This window comes from Parambassis ranga, chromosome 7 (assembly GCF_900634625.1).
Source record: "Parambassis ranga chromosome 7, fParRan2.1, whole genome shotgun sequence".
Classification (NCBI taxonomy): Eukaryota; Metazoa; Chordata; class Actinopteri; family Ambassidae; genus Parambassis; species Parambassis ranga.
Window position 1 is genome coordinate 4,914,684 of NC_041028.1, and position 16,916 is coordinate 4,931,599.

At 42.7% G+C, this 16,916-nt stretch overlaps 2 protein-coding genes across 7 annotated transcripts in view; both read right to left on the reverse strand.

Annotated features, from left to right (window-relative positions):
• Nucleotides 1-81: 81 nt before the first annotated feature.
• brpf1 (bromodomain and PHD finger containing, 1) lies at nucleotides 82-9,451 on the reverse strand. Of its 6 annotated transcripts, none has more exons than XM_028410174.1 (17): nucleotides 9,154-9,447; nucleotides 8,720-8,851; nucleotides 7,180-7,964; nucleotides 6,871-7,060; nucleotides 6,508-6,795; nucleotides 5,838-6,355; nucleotides 5,542-5,731; nucleotides 5,330-5,461; nucleotides 5,072-5,200; nucleotides 4,547-4,922; nucleotides 3,853-4,161; nucleotides 3,484-3,762; nucleotides 3,258-3,405; nucleotides 2,740-2,873; nucleotides 2,167-2,282; nucleotides 1,930-2,084; nucleotides 82-1,051 (listed from the first exon to the last, which is right to left on the reverse strand). In XM_028410174.1, the coding sequence occupies exons 3-17, from the start codon at nucleotides 7,917-7,919 to the stop codon at nucleotides 868-870; spliced, it is 3,888 nt and encodes a 1,295-aa protein (XP_028265975.1). In that variant the 5' UTR covers nucleotides 7,920-7,964; nucleotides 8,720-8,851; nucleotides 9,154-9,447; the 3' UTR covers nucleotides 82-867. The 6 variants fall into 6 exon arrangements, with proteins under 6 accessions (XP_028265975.1, XP_028265972.1, XP_028265978.1 ...); XM_028410171.1 differs by having other exon boundaries at nucleotides 8,960-9,447; XM_028410177.1 differs by lacking the exon at nucleotides 3,853-4,161 and having other exon boundaries at nucleotides 8,960-9,451.
• A 411-nt stretch (nucleotides 9,452-9,862) lies between these two features.
• The window catches only part of LOC114438010 (serine/threonine-protein kinase WNK2), a 34,950-nt gene continuing 27,896 nt past the window's right edge, over nucleotides 9,863-16,916 (reverse strand). Inside the window, exons 26-29 of the mRNA XM_028409014.1 lie at nucleotides 15,791-15,889; nucleotides 13,845-13,889; nucleotides 13,053-13,354; nucleotides 9,863-12,351 (exon numbers count right to left, since the gene is read on the reverse strand). Of these exons, the coding sequence (XP_028264815.1) occupies nucleotides 12,001-12,351; nucleotides 13,053-13,354; nucleotides 13,845-13,889; nucleotides 15,791-15,889 (797 nt within the window). The 3' untranslated portion in view covers nucleotides 9,863-12,000. The remainder of the gene's footprint in view (nucleotides 12,352-13,052; nucleotides 13,355-13,844; nucleotides 13,890-15,790; nucleotides 15,890-16,916) is intronic.

Below are 16,916 nucleotides of genomic sequence, written 5' to 3' on the forward strand. Positions count from 1 at the left end.
TGAACACCAAAACATATTCCAACCTATGTTAAGAGCAATGAAGCAGGAAATGTAACAAGTCACCACAACACAAACCACAAGTTTACAAAACTCTTTTTTTTATTAAACTTCTATCTTTATGCAATCTGTATATATAAAAGTTCTAAAGCCATCAGCCTGAGACTAAGACAGACAGTGAGGCAATTGTGTGTTTCAGTTTAGTCCAAGTTATTCGTTGACCAGTTCCTGTGTGATACGAACATATGTTAACAAAATGTAAAAACAGACTGACAGACACAAAAAATAAGGATGTCTTATGCAGCTGGAGTGATCAGAAGTAGTCCGTGATGAAACGAGCTTGTTAAGAATAAATTACAGTAACGTGTGTTTGCCCACAGTTCAGTCTCTTTTTGTGCTCCTCTGACTTAACACTAGCACCAGGCTGCTTTTTTTTTTTTCCTGGAGAGGTGAAGAAGATGCAGCCATGCCCACAGTGTGTGCATTTAAACTACGTGTGTGACTGTTTGTGCAGGGGAAAGGCAGAGGTGTGGATGCATCACATTATTTTAAGTCTGTAAACCATGACCTCTTTTGTCATTAAACATATATTGACCACATAAAAGGAATATTCTGATTCATTATTCTGAGCATTTCTTTCAATTTTCTTAAATACAATATTTTACATGACTTGATTAAATACGGCTTAGTGTGCATGGTGTGTGTGTATCATGGGACCGAAGAAGTGGATGTCCCCCCCCCCCCCCCCCCCCCCCCACTCTTTACTACTGGCACTGTTTTTGTGTATTCTATGATGTCAGGCTGGGCTCTCTAGAGACAAAATCCATCAAGACACCTACAAGGACCAACACATAAAGTCTGTGTGTCTGCTCAGTCACTGTCGCTGGTTTCGCTGCTGGGGTCGCCCTGCACCTTGCTTCGGTGCTGCATGGCACGATGATAGGCCACCTGAACAGACTTGCGGATGTTGGATTTCCGGCCCTCCAGCATCTTCTCCTTGTCCAGCTCCTGGTCCACACCGAGCGGCACCAGCTTAGACCGTGGCAGCCACTGCCTGCAAGCACACAGATGGACACATTTAAAATTTATAGAAAAACTGTTTTTTTCTTCCTTTCTTTGTTTTAAGAAAACAAACTACCGTTACCCTGAGGTGAACTAAACATATTCTGTGTGTTCATCATTGGACTACAGTAGAGTGATTTGACCTGGGAGTGAATGCCAGCCTGGCATGTTAGTGGGTTTGTGTCTGTAACTGTTTTTCCTGCTCTGTCGCTCTAGTGTTACACTGCTGACTAGTGTTACGTGGCTCTAACTGCCTTTGACATGCTTGTGCTTGCTAAATATTTAGCCATTTGGCCTTAAGTATGCTATGCTTACAAAAGAAACATGCATGAGAAGCAAAAATAAATGCACAATGCAATAAACACAACATTGTCATGTCAGTCAAGCCCACACTTGTTTCTGTGTAATACATCATCTTTGAATTAAAACAGGTCCATTGTTTACCTGTGGCAGATTAAGTTTCTTGTGAAAGCAGCTGAACTTCTGACTCTCTTCATAAGGGAGGACAAAGAATGGAATATAACCCGCTGTTGTCATCACTTTACTTACACATGCTGTAAGTGATTGCACAGCACACAGTGACCTACAACACGACATGTTCTGTCCTACTCTCAAAAACCACGTTTGCCCTATTTCTGCTAAACGTTCTGTCATCTTGCACTTCAGCATGAATACTGCATTTGTCTTTGAAGTGTTGCCACAGAGTCACTTGTGTGCACACATCCAGTAACACCAGAAGTCTGTTCTGCTTGCATTTTGTGTTTTTATGTGCATATTTACTGGCAGTCTTGTCAGCAAGACTTTACAAGCAGGAGGATGATTTGCATCAATCATTGGTAAATACAAAAACATGAGGCCCAGAGCACTAACCAAGTTCTCTTGTTGTCAAAGAAGAGGACCAGGTACAGGTGCTCCCTGGCCTCCTGTGTCATTTGCTCCCCAAGTTTCAGCACATCCAAAGGCGGGACAGGGATTGGGACACCCCGGTGGAACACCCCCTCTCTGGGCATCTTTGGGTCAATTATCTGGAGGCAAATGAAAAGATGATTAGTATCTACAGCATAGATTTAGATCACTGCTTATCTGTTTGGTCCATGTGTGTCTCACCAGAGCAGGATATGAAGGATAACCTCTGCACTTGGCCCACACCAGGTCCAGAGCTTCCAGAGAAGAATAGTCATCTGAGGTCATCCAGCATCCTGACCTTTCCCGCCCACGGACCACTGACAATAAAAAAAACACAGTTACACCATCTGACTTCTAGCTAAACAACTGTTGTGTAAATCATCTACACAGTTCTGATTATCATTTAAAAAACAACTTTTCCAACTAAGCTGGTTGTAAAAGACACAGCCAGGTATGTGCTGATAACAATATTCATGAAATGGTGAACACTGATCTCTTTGATCATGTTTCATTTCCCCTTATAGAAACAAGAAGAAGCACAGAAGCTGCCTACCATCTGATGTTTGGTGGCTTAAACAGCTTGTGACATGGAAGGGAAATTAAAACCTACGCTGCTTCTGAATGATCAACCACAGGCAAGAAAACATGCTACTGTATCCTGCCACTGCATCTTACACTATCTTCAGCACAATCCTCATCTGAGGAAACACTTACCATCAACACGAGTAGAAATAAAGTGTTTAGGCTCTGTGTCATGTGTGAAGATGTGCTTACAGTGTGAAACGCCCCGCGATCCTCCGACTGAATAGGAATCATTCTCAGTGCCCGATGTCTCCTCGCTGCTGTCCTCCTGGAAGGCAGAGCGAGAGAATGACGCCTTTCCTCTGCCCTGTTTAGAGGGAGTCGTGCTGAGAGAAGAAATATACAGGATTATTACAAGTAGTGGGACTAACTGACAATGTTTTTCAGCTGTAAAACTAAAACAAGAAGAGGAGGGGGTGGTTAAGTCTGTGGTCTGTGTTACTGCAAATGACACCTTTCAGCTTGCATGAAGTCATTTTATACGTTGCAGGGTTTTTCCTGAATGGATGAGAAAATTTGTTCTCGAGCTGTGATTAATAGCATTTTATGCTTACAACTTCTACAGCTCGTTAATATTGTATTATGTTAAAGTGATTTTTAACAGGAGACAAATATCTATTTCCCTTTTAAAATATGGGGACTGTCACCCCACAAAGGCTTGATCTGAACCAAGAAAAACCCTGCAATAGTTTAAGAGGTGCAGTATTAACCTGGTCCTGTCTGAAGCTGCACTGCTGCTGCTGCTGGTTGTGGACTCAGAGTCTGAGCTTGAACGGGGAAGACGAGGCTCATTTCTGTATACGCGGAAGCTTTCTGTTACTGGCTGGTTTCCTGTATCAAAACCGTTACTGGGTAAACCTGAGGAGGAGAAACAGAAGGAGTGAGTGTGTGACTGTGTGTGGGACTGTAGGGTTTGTAGTGCAGTGTGTACTGTACCCGGCAGTAGGTCATCATTGTCACTGTCGCTGTCAGAGCTGGAGCTGCTGTGGGGGCTGCGGGGTCTCTTTCTCTGCCTGCTTGGGGACAGCAGGGGCAGCTGTGGGGGGCCAATGGGGCTTTGGCTTACCCCTGCACTAGAGTAGGCAGCATCCCGGTTCTTGGGGGGGCGTCCAGGCCTTTTGGGTGGTCCAGCCATTTTTTGGTTCTTCTTGGAAAAGAGGACAGATGTCCGGCGGCCCACCTCTGGAGCCAGGGCAGATGAGGACACACTCAGATCTTTGATGGAGAGAGGTTTATATGTTAATATAGCACATGCTTCACATCATCCCAACATGTCATCAGCAAACTAATGATAGGAAGACACACCCTTTCCACCAATCTCCTGGCTGCTGCTCTCTCCCCCCTCATCGTGGTGTCCTGCAGAGGATGAGTGATGGGGGAGAGAAGAGCCCCGCTCTCCTCCACCCACAGAATCCCGACCTCCCATAATAGAACCTCCCTCACGCTGGTGTGCAAGCTTCCTCTTAATCACACTGATCTCTTTCCTTAGAGCTTTGGCTCTGCGAGACTGACCGATGCTGTGCTTCCCTGAGCTGACCTCATCGAGACGCGCCTGCAGGTAATGCAGTTGTTCTTCCAGAGGAAGCCGACGCCTGTTCTCTGGCAGAAGCAAATCTATGAGGGGCAGTAAGGAGACAAGTAGAAAATTAAATAATTACAAAGGCATGGATTTGCTGTCCCCTAGATCAGTGGTATAAGCAGGTTCTAAGTAATTTTAAATCTAGTTTTCTATGAGGTTGAACACATCAAACTCAACCAAAGAGGAGCTGCAATGATGCATATAACTAACAAATGACCAGCATGAATGACATGCGCCACCTGCTGGTCATAAACCTTCATAACTACAACATCGTTCTTATTCATCTTACTTCACACATACACTTTTCCATGCACTTGTGCCATTCAATTAACCTCTGTTTCATTCACACCTTCTTCTTCTCTCCACTATTAAAGTTACCTGTGCGCTTAACAATCATTTCCACCTCTTTCCCACACTTACCATCTTCATTAGAAGACAACGGCCGCTCTCTTTCTCGGTCCCTCTCTCGTTCTCGCTCACGCTCTCTGTCTCTCTCTTGCTCCCGCTGACTTTCCGGACTTGGCTCTCGAGGGAGGTGCATACCTGTCTCGTAATCAAAGCCTATTCGCTCAGCTTGGCGTCTCGCTGTTCTAATGACAGCCCCGCCCATTTCTCTGAGCCTCAGGGCAGCACGGTAGAAGACTGTGTCCTTGGCGTTGTACTTGAGGCAGTTGTTAACAATGAGGCCAAAGTCAGCCTCAAAGGCCTCAAAAGTGAGGTAGCGATGAGACTCCAGCAGGTTCCACATGGTCTGAAAGTCCATTGGAGTGTCAATATGGTCCAGGTAGTCGGGAACCTGCAGGATAAAGGGTGATCAGACATATGCTCCATGTTCTATTTGTGCAGCGAATTGTTGAGATGATGAATAAATTGACTAAGCCAGATACAGAAAGGTGAAATAACACATAGTCAAAGAATGCAAACCTCTTACAAGTGTGCATTTACCTCTGCCAGTGGTACAGGCTCAGTGAAAAAGTTGTTAGTGTCTCTTTCCTGTAACTGTTCCAATGTACTCCTCAACAACACCAGCAAGGGAGTGAGCTGCATCTCCAGTGCCATCTGCTGTACTTTAATCTGAACACATGGTAAACAGTGTGTACCTGTTAACTAAACAAAGTATTTGTGCACACAAATTCAACCCATACTGAGGCTGAAAGGTGCTGAGAGATGTATGTTAATCACTGTTCTGTGCAGATAACATACCGTCTCCCTCTTGAGTTTTTCCCTCTTGCGGATGAGCTCCACCAGTAGCCTGGCTCTTTCCAGATCATGTCTCAGCCTCTGCCAGGCCTTTAACTGCTCTTTTAAAGCACTGTGTTTCTCCTCAGTGTCCCTCTGCAACAGGTCCATAATCATGTTACGAAAGCTAAACAAAAAAAGTACAACCATTGCGGCAAATTAAACAAAACAATTACCAAAGTGAGTGGCTCCGCAGGCTGTGGAGGGACGGGGTCAATATGTCGCTGTGACTGCAGGTGTGTTTGAAGCCTGCGCAGCAGAGGTACACCGTTGCGACTTTGCCTCTTCAGGGTCCAGTAGCTGTGAAGTCGTTGCATGAACTGGCTTTTCCTGGGTACTGTCAGGTTACTTGTGATTTTGCTTAACCTGGAGAGAAACAAACCCTTCAGTTTTGTATTCTAATGTAAACAGGTGCAGCATTTCCAGCTTTGTGGTGCTGGAAACACATGCAACAGAGATGTTGCATATCTACCTGTGGGGAGGGATGCAGGGCACAGACACTACTGGTGCAGCAGCTCTTCTCTCAGCTAAGATCTTCCTTGCTCTTTTCATCTTCAGTCTGGATTTGGCCTTTGCCCTCTTTGCTCGTTCAGAGCTCCAGCCCTTGGAATCATCATCATGACCAATGCTGGCCTCATCGTCCTCCTCAAGCTCTCCTTCGCTGTGCGATGACCCCATGCTGGCCCCACCTACTCCACCCAAAGGTCGAGCCGATCCTGGGGGCGTGTGGATATCACAGTACGCTGTCTTGCGAACACTAAAAGAGGTGCCATTTGCCCCAGTCTCTCTGACAGGTTCCATCTTCATGTACAGGCCTGCCTGTTGGGCACAGGTGACGTGGAAAGCGGTGTAACAGTTGGCTTTGTGACACTGGATGCAGGCGCCTGAGCCACGTTGTTTGCAGATATAGCAAGTGAGCTTCCAGCGAGCAGGAGGGATGTGCTCAATGCTGTCGATTGGCTCCAAAAAGACGGTATTAGCAAAGCAGACCTAAGGGATGGCAGAAACATAAAATTAATTTACTGAGCTGACAAATGAGAAAAAGACAACAACTAAACAACGAGCAATCTGCTTACCCAAGAAAATCTACCTACTTACTGATACCTACAATCAAGCCTGTATGTAGATATGTATTGGCTTACCTCTGGGATCCAGAGGGCGCACACTACGTGGGCCCAGCGTGCATCGTCTGTCTGTTTGAAAGCACCTCCCTTGTTAGGACAAAGAGCGCAGTCCACGGCTCTGCTCGGTGACTGCAGGCAGCGACGACACAACCACTGGCCCTCTGGGATGTAGGGCACACCATAGCACTCCTGGTGTACTGCCAGGTTACACATGTCACAAAAAAGAATCACATTGCTGTTCTGACACTCTCCATCATTACAGATGCAGCACACGGCATCTTCATCGATTAAGGTACTGGGGTCCGCCTGAGAGAAAGGAGCAGAATACAATCAGTGTGTCTCATTTTAGAACGTCCCCATCATGATCTGAAGTTAAGGTACCTTGTTGTGGCTCTCAAAGTAGGACTCCTTTTCTAAGCGGTCCATGAGGTACTCAAAGACCTCCTGTGGAATGGGTGTCACACCGTCCCGCCGCCGCTTGTCGTTCATGATGTCAAGCCAGATGTAGTCCTCCTCATCAATGTCATACTCAACCTCCTCATCCAGCTCCTCCACAGACTTATCAATGTACCTGAAATTCACCAAAAGAGTAAAACTTATCTTATATGTTGTACATATACTAAAGACACAAATGTCTCTGTTTATAATTGTTTTTAACTATTAAACCAGAATATTATTCTCATCCCAAACCTGTAGTAAGATGACGGTCGAGGAGGAGCATCGGGTCTTTCTTGGTCCAGTTCTCTGAACACTGCCTCAGGAAGCTTCACTGCTGGGCCTGACTGAGCGCTGTGATGATGAGATGAGCCGTCCTTTTTCTTTTCTTTACTCTTATGCTTCCCAGACTTTGGCGTCGATTTACCCCCATTAGAAGATGGAATATCTGAGCGGTCCTTGCCGCTACCTCCAACCTCACTACCTCCAGCTCCTCCATCACTACCGTTACACACCCCTCCACCACTACTACCAGTTCCAGATGGAGGGGCATCTTCTGCATCACTGTCCTCCTCTGACACCACATCAATGTTCTCAAAAATGCTAATGCGGTGAATGCGTCCTTGAATCTCCAGCTCCACCATGCGCTGCGCCTGGGCATAGGTCATGGTCTCCCTTCCTGGAGAGTGAGAGCGTTCTGACCTGTTGGGGCTACCAGGCGTGTTCCCGCCATGACCTGGTCCACCGCCGTTACCCCCGCCGTCATCCGTGTCCCCTAAACTAGCCAATGAGGCGCGAGGAGGCCGTCCCTTTCTCTTCTTTTGGGGAACAGCCTGTACAGGAGTTGGGTTGTCATGGTCGTAGTGGTAAAGGTGATACTCAATGCCACTGTAGCTCTTGTAGACTTTGCGGCATGTCTCCACAGGGCACTCATAAGGGGGCTTGGTGGCCCGCAAATTGTGACAAAATGTTTTTACGTCAAAGTCCAGCCCCATTCTGGCAACAGCCACTGCTGGGACAGATGGAGCTCCAGTTTACATCTGAAACAGAGGGAACACAAAGGAAGTGTGACTTTCATGATATGTGATCAAAATACAATACATTAGTTGCAAGGGGTAAGGTCACTGGAGTGTGAAAGACCAGTCTAGACAAGCTGTGGTGCACGTTGTGCACCTGTTATGGTGCAGTCACGTGACTTACCATAACAGCAAATTAATTCTCATGCTGTTCCTCAGTAACAGGTGCAATTTAGGTCAATGTTTTGCTTCTAATCAGATTATCATGCAGTGACACGACCCGCAAAACTGTAAATTTAAGACAGCGTACAGTCCACAATTAAGAAAATAGTCAGTAACACAAAGCAACACTTACACATAAAAGAAGCCCGTTAATCGACACAATACATTTTAATGCAGCTAACATCTGCGTTAGCATTTTGCAGTTGCCTCCCCCCCAAACAATGAAACACTATAAGCGCCGTTAGCCCGTGAGCTAACAACAGCTAGCAAACAACAACATTAACTCACTTTCCAAATAGCGAAGCTAAATAGAACGTAGTTATTGTACATAAAATAACATTATAAGCCAGCTAGCAATATCTTATTTGTCATTTTTGTTTCATGTTCATCGCTTTATTCAGCTCAGTAATGTTTAATTTGCGAGCGAATTGTAGCCATTTTCACAGAGCAAACGTTAGCCCCACAGTGATGTGAGGTGTCAGGCTAACGTTTCGGAACATTTTAGTGCAATTAGTTAATAGAAAATATCACACAGAAGACTGTTTGAAGTTACATACACTGTAGCCTGCCTGTAACAACGATGACCATTCAGCTCCAGCGTTTCCCTCCAGAAGACCTCACCCCGTGAAACCCCGAGATACAGAGCAGCAAGATGACAGTTTAACGTATGATTTCGTTGGATTAACACACTGCAGCGACATGTTACAAAACTCAGGCCCAGCAAAACGTTTATTTCATCCTTTCTACAGCACAAATATCTCGGAAATATTCTGAAGGAGATAATCAGGCGTGCTTACTTGTACATTAGGGCTCGTCTAACGTCAGTTCAGGATACAGTGGGTTAAGATGGATCGCTTTAATTGCAGCAAAATTACCCCTTGAATTAGCTGCCTAAAATAGCCACAACGTCCACAAATGTTCCACAAAACAAACATTTAGTCGTATAACGCTAGCGCTACAGATCATCGGGACTAACGTTATAAACACTTACTACTCCACGTTCCTCAAGACTGCGAGCTTCGGGAAACCACAGAGCACCTCACAAGGGTCGCAGATCGATTTTTTTAATTGATTAAACAATCCCAGATGATCGTAAACGATCGATGGTATTAATAAATGTCTTTGTGAAACCATATAATATCCCGATCATTTCATTGTGTTGGGAATAATTCAGGAACTCGATTGAACAAAAGGGGCAACCATTCCTGTAACGCTGCGCCGTGAACGCTGGGTGACACATTCGTCACAAAAAAGAGGATCTATGTCTTTGCTGCAGAGCTAAAATTATACACGCAGACTGGATTCTATAACCACATACTGATATTTCTTCACAACGTCTACAAAATACTTATTGTCCGTAATTTAAAAAACATATCAAAAAGTTAGCGGTGGAATGTTGCGAATCAGCGGCTCCGTTTCAAAGATGTCGGGGGCGTGTTGTCTGGTCTGTGTCACATTCAAATCAGTCTAGAAACACTTCCTGTTTATTGGAAAATAGACTTCTACTTAATTAATAAAGTATTAAATAATGTTTTATTCTTAATCCAGCAAAAATGTGTTTACATCAAATATATTATATAAATATAATATCACATTCACATTTGTGATTATTAATATATTATGTTATGGTGGGAAAAAAACATCGACACATAATCAAGCACAAAATAATATTTATTTCTCTCTCAACATACAGTCTGTGAGTGCAGCAGGATAGGGTGGGGTAATGCAGTGGGACATACAGCAGGCAAAAGCAATCCCACAGTTAAATGCAAGCTTTTGACAATCAGAGCATATTCACTAGGGGGCACTAGGGGTTTGTCTGGAGAGAAGTGAGATGAGCAGAGACAGTCCTCCTCCTCACAGCTCTCTGCACCCAAATGAATATGCCAGCAGTACTTATTCCCTCCTCTGCTCTGTATGAGTTAGCAGTGAGAGAGGTGGAACAAAAAAAAAAAAGAAAAAAAAACATACCCGATACAAGTGACAGAGAACAGAAATCTCTTACTACTGGAAGTATTTCACCAAAGCAGAAGACTCTGCATAATATCCTATAAAAGTCCAATTCAAACCGAATTGATGGAATAATATACATCAAAAACAACCCCTTCTCCACTGCCACCCCGAAACAATCAAAAACAAAATAAAAATGTACAAATACAAACTACAAGAACTGTACAATTCACAGCTTGGCAGGATCTGGGGTGCTAAAACCTTTTCAAAGTGTGGTGTGGAAATGTGAAATTTCTCATTGTTGAAGCTGTTGAAGCTGTTTCTTCTGTTTCGTGGAACATGTAAAGTTGGCCATGCTTGTCAGTGATAAAAATAAACAAAAAAAAGGAAAAAAAAAAAACAAGTACAGGCGGGTACCAACCCACTATATACAGTGTTGTTAACTCTTAAGAACAAAGGGAGACTATATGTTGTGCAAATCTCCCACATCAAGTATTATTTGAATTTTGCAATATATTACTGAAAATAAATCAGGAATAACACATCAAAATTTCAACAAGGCAATAACACTGCTGCAAGAGCATCGTATTAAATAATTTCATCTGGAGAGTCTTGAGTACCGTTGTGAACAGAGTGCTTACAGTGGAAATATAACAGACAATAGCAGCATTAAAAAAAGCTTCAAATAAAGTTAAAAATATAACTGGTGATTGCACAGACCATTTTACATACTGAGTATGCTGAGTAATAGCAAAGTTGAGAGAACATTGAGCTTTAGGGAACTGCTGGGTGGTTTGTAATATTCCTATTTTGTCTGTTGCTATGGTGATTTGTTGAACTTTTCAGTTGGCGCTCCGTTGCACACATCAGAGATACATAAGGCTTGTGGCAAGGCCACGATCAAAGCTTTGTGGAGGGGGTTAAATTGCACTTTTGAGCCTCAAGCCTTCACATATTAAATTGCTACATTCTGATCAGAACACTACCAGAGGCATACACTGTAGAAAGAACTATGTACAGTATGTATGGCTCTGGACACTGCCTTTCTTTGAGAACAAGGACTTAACAAGCTCCCAAAACACTAGTTGTCCTATAAAAAAAAAAACGGCTGTGTCCAACTGAACCATTTGACCTGAATGGGTGAATTTTGGCTGCTGGCGTATTGTTTTTTTCTTTTCTTCTTTCTTTCCCTCATCAGTTAATCGTTTCTGTTTCTGTTACAGCAAGGCATCGGTACATCTCACCACTATGGCATTCCATCTGTCACAGGGGTGGAAAGTAAACAAGAGTTAAAACAAGATTTAAATAAGACTAATGTGTTAATAGTGCAGTACTACAAGGGCATTCATATGTAAACCAAAAAATGTCTGTAATGCATTAAAAAAAAAAGAGAGACTGCACTCAAGCTACCAAATAAAGTAACTTGGATGTAGACAAAAAAGAAAAAAAAAATATATATATATAAAAATCAATGTTCAAGGCACTACATTCCTTCAATAGTTTTCATCATAAATACTGTCCTTTTTTTCTGAATCTCCAGCCACTGGTATTTGGATTCCAATGTAGTGTTTAAAGTGTATGTAACACAGAAAGGCAAAAACTATGTGAAATTAGCAGTGATAAAATGAAATGTGTTGTGACCGCGGATAAAAATGTCTCTTATGGCTGAATTTAATCAAGACCAAAGCCAAAAAAGCATCAGGTATTCAGACATACTTAACAGTTGCACACATACACACACAATTTACTACAGATATATGTGTTGTATAAAGAATATCAACACTTGCATCGTGTTATTTACAATATCCAACTATGTACACGTGTAGCTCCAGTGAAAAGAGCCCAGTGAATTTGAACTGTCCCGCATGTACGCACAAACAAAAGCAGATCAGGTAGTCCTAGTGGTTTTTGGAGAGGGGCCATTTTCGGAGTTGTGCATAACCAGAGGATACGCTTGGATCCCTGGGTTTGCTATTGTGGCATAGGGCATCCTTCTTGCAGTGCCAAGCAAGCCTACAGGAACCACAGACCCTACTGGACTAGGCATGCCAGGCCACTGCTGGGCATACAGAGGACCAGGAACCATCCCGCTATAGGAGCCTGCTGGCAGAAGGTAACCAGGAGGGAGCACAGGGGAGGAGTTTGAAACAAGGGTTGCAGGCATAACAGGGCCTAAAGCAGCAGTCAGGGGGCACGAAAGAGGCAGCTGGAACTTGCTGGGAGCAGCATGGCATTTCATCTGGAAGAGAATGAAGCTGTTATGCAAAGTAGTCAATAGACCTATTCCCTCAGAAACAGATTACCCTCAAATCAATCCATATTTTTCCTGTGGCCTGGAGCGCTATTTGTCCATCTTGACTGTTCTGGTTTGAGCTTCAAAGTTTGAAAATACACAGAGGATTCTATCTTATCTCCAAAAGATTGAATCCAGAGGGTACACAAAAGCACAATGGGATAACACACCAGCAATGTCTTGTTTCAGAAATAATGGCACAATTATTCCAAAGAAAATCCAAAGACCATGTTTTGAGCAAATGGAGGAACTATTTTCTACAACACAAGGTTTTTGTGGAAAAATGCTTCAAAGATTTCTATGGCTGATATCACCAAATCTCAAACCAAACCAATAGAGATGGATAAATAGCTCTGCAGGCCACAAGAATAATACACATATTTGATTTTGAGGCAAGGAGCACTGTTAAGGATGTGTTCACACTTTGTTTGGTTTGTTCAGCATTTAAACTAGTGTTTTTAAGATAAAACTAGAACACAGTAAACAATAGGCATGTGGATAAGGTCACAACCTTTGTGGAGACGTAGTTTACGACGTAGAGCTCCTTCCCAAACTACTGCATCCTGTTTTTGGTTTATGCAAAGTATGAACACATCCTAAAAACAAATCCCTTATCCATCAATAGCTGCAGATCACAGTTCCTATACCTCACGTTTAACTGCTCCCATTGGTGGTGGACGGCCTTCCAGGTCCTGCTGTCGTCTCTGCTGTTTCATCTGGTTCAGAGAGGGTCGTGGCTGACTGGCTGCCGCTACCGTCTCCTTTGTCCAGTCATCTACCAGTTTATGAAGGTCATCAGTGAATGTTCCTCTCTTGTTGTTACTGTTGTTAGTCTGGACCTGAGCAAGCCGTGTGATTGGCTGAGGGGAGGGTGAAGGTGTGGCTGCAGTGACTGCTGGCTGTGTCTGACTGGAGGTCGTCTGAGCTGTGGTGGTGTTGAGAGAAGACCCTAAAAAAAACACACAAAAATCTATAAGACCAGCAAATGTCCAAAAATGAAACTGAAAAACTTGACTGTCCAATCAATTGGCTGCTGTATGGCAGAATTCAGGGCAGTTTGGACAAAAAAACAGTCCTCATTACTTTTGTGAGGCCAGAAAAATTTATATACAGCAACATTTGCCAACATAGCAGCCAAGGGATTACAGCACACACAACATTTATGAAAAATTACAAAACAAAAAAAATGAAATGTTTGATATGCAGGCCATGGTATAATTTACCAATCAAGACATGTAGGCACACTGCCATGCAAAAGCAAGAGACATAAACCAACTTTAAAGTATCCATTTCTTCAACAGGAACTGACACATTTTTAAAAATGCCAAAACAACACAGAGAAAAAAAGGGTACTGTACATACAACACATAAGGACTAAAAATGAGAAGGACAGAGTAAGTAAGAAAGACAGAGAGTAAGAAAGAAAATGAGATAGTTACTACTACTGCGCTCTTTGCCTAGACATAGTCGTTTCAGAGTGGACCCTATAAAAAGGTAAAACAGCACAAGACAGAAACAGTTAGGCCAGGACACACTGCACACCACAAGTATGTGGACAAGCTGCTTCAAAAGCACATTCAGCTATCAAAAACAACTGGGGAGAGAGAGAAAGAGGGGGGGAAAAGGAAGGACAAGGGGGTCAAAAATCAGTGAGGAGGAGGACTGGAAGAAAGAGGCTAGGTGTTCTTAGCACACTCGGTTTGTTTACAATATTATGTTGGACAGAAAGTGGCTAAAATGCAGTGGTGTTAATTTGCTCTGCACATAAAGGGGACAATAATTTAGATTTATTAATTCATTCTTAAGACTTAATGTGAATTACTGGTCCACTGGTAATGGGAGAGACCATAACAGTAGTTTCTAAAGAAAGGAAGACTGGATCCTGGATTAAAGAGAGATCCGTTTGTTGGTGTAAGAATGCCTGTGAAACAAAATGTGAAACCAAAATAAATAAAAACTGAAAGAGCACACAGATACTAGCTGGAACTTGTCTGAGTCAGCACTTGTATAAAAACATGCAAGTAACTGAGGAGAGGTGAAAGGAGGAGAAAACAAATAGTAGTATTGATGATACAGCCCTTCATATGGCGGAGCAAGTCTCCATCAGTGCCCTGCCTGGCGCCTGCACCATGCACGTCTTCTCCATCCAAACATGAGGGACAGAGAGAGCTCTCCTCTAAGAAATGCAAAGGGCCCTGCCTACCAGGGGAGGTTGAGGGGAAAGGGGTCGGGGGGTCGGGGGGTTCTCTGTGTTAGCATACACAGGATTTGCAGACTTGGGCAAAAGGCCTCGACTTAGGAGATGTTATACATTAAAAATTAACAGTGGATGGAAACACACAACAAATAAATAGAGAGTTTAAAGATCTCCCTCATATGTAGACACACAGTTTGGTTTAGATCTGACCTCAGGCCCATGTTTGGACAGACTAGCCATTCACAAGCTTCTGTGTGCTTGTGGGGTCTGTTTTTGAAGCTAGAAGCACGGCACAAAGCAACTGTATGAGATAAGGGGCAGTATAACCACAATTTAATGGTTATCAATGATTGCCAGAGGAAAGAATGTATACAGTACCTATGCAGCATAAGTGGATATGTAAAGGGCAGTGCACCTTGGAAATGTTTCCCTTTTTAATCTAGATGCTAACATTCTACATGTTGACTCCTTAGGGTGGTTTTGAATTTGTTTGTAAGATGGCTGTGGAAGATTAACATCCAACAAAGCATGTTAACAAAGCTCAACAAATCTGACAGGGACATACCCTCTTAATTTTGACAAAGAACTAAAAGTACTCTTGGAGTTTTTATTAAGAGACAGAGAAAGGACTCTTCCTGTATGCATGAAAAACGTTTCTATTTCTACACAAGGAGGAACATCATAATCCAACACTTATTAAGAGACAAGAGTTTTAAAAGTGCTGACTCGAGTATAAATTATACGATATCGCTATCAATATGAAATTTCAAAATGCATTCACAGGGTGACCTGCTTCACTGAGGACAAGAAACATTTCCCTGCTGCACAAGCCTTTTATCCTGGTAGTGTGTGCCTGCTGTACATTAGCCAGATTCAATTGATTTTGTAGATGTAATTTTAGCATTTTCTGTGTATGTGATGTACATCCTCTGGCGGTCAGAAAAAAATAAAAACCATAAAGAACACAAGCTCTGAGGTTGTCGAGGGGGAAGTGTAAGTGGTAGGAATAGAATATGAATGTGATGAAGGACCACGTGAGGAGGCCTGTGAGGAGGGTGAGATAAAATATCCACTACATTACATTTTTAAAACAATAAGGAAAAACAAGAGGAGGGCTGATAGAAGAGAGTGGCAGGGTAAATAAAGAGAGCATGAGTGAGGGGGAAATAGAAAAGAACAAATACAAACAGATGGACAGAGACACAGGTCCACTGAGGAATCTAGTGCGTGGTTTGCTACTAGATTTATAGGTGACTCTCTCTGAAGTTTGGTGGTAAACCGTCCAGCCTGTAAAAATGAATATAAGAGGGAAGAAGAAGAGAAGAAAACAAGAGAGACACTTTGTAAAAGTGCACAGAGACTGGGATGAGAAAACCCCACCATCAAAAGCACCAGAAAAGGACATGAGTGCACGATATGCAGGATCTGACTGGAGCGGTTTTATCAATCGTATCAGTCCGATGGTGGAAACCCACCCAGTAATTACTGATAACTGTACCTTATTAAGAGTGCTAGACTCAGGCAAAGGTATTATAAAGAGTTAATACAATTGTGCAATGAGTCTTTTTGCCAACTCAAAAAAACTTCTTGTCACCAATAAGTGGCGTGGTTATAATTTGTTGTATAGTAGCTACTAATAATCAATGACGATTGTGAGTTTTTTTATGTATACAGTAGGTAAGTATACCATCAGTATACAGCTGTGAGACAGTTGCTGTAGACACGGGTCTGAACACTGTGCATTGCATCCAAACTAGTAAAGATGTTTTTAAAAAAGTGATTTCAAGTAGCCATCTAATGATGTAATTGCCAGTTCTGTTCATTTATCATCAAACCATTACTTTCCATACTGCACAATATAGCAGATTAATGTATAACTTGAACCTGTTTTTAAACATGCTTATCAACCGATCACTTTGTGATCTGTACTGGACAGACAACGGAGCGCCTTTTCCAAAAGGCTCAGACAGCTTTGCTGTCATAAGGGCTGTTACGGGAAATCTTTCCTGCCTCAAGCAATAAGCCTGTTTCACACCTCATCTCTGTGCCATAGATAACACTGACCGATTGTTGTAACTTCTCAAATTGCACACTTTATACTTCTTTTTTTCTGTAAATAATGTCTAAACTGTTTATTTTTTTGTATATTGCTGCTGCAGAAGGTGAAATCTCCCAGCTTGGGATGAATAAGGTATTTCTATTTAATTCTAATAAATTAAATCAGATTTTTGTTAATGAACTTGACAGCTTGAATTCCATTTGTAATAACATGGATACAGATGGTGAATGTCAAGACACAATCTGGGAAATCTTA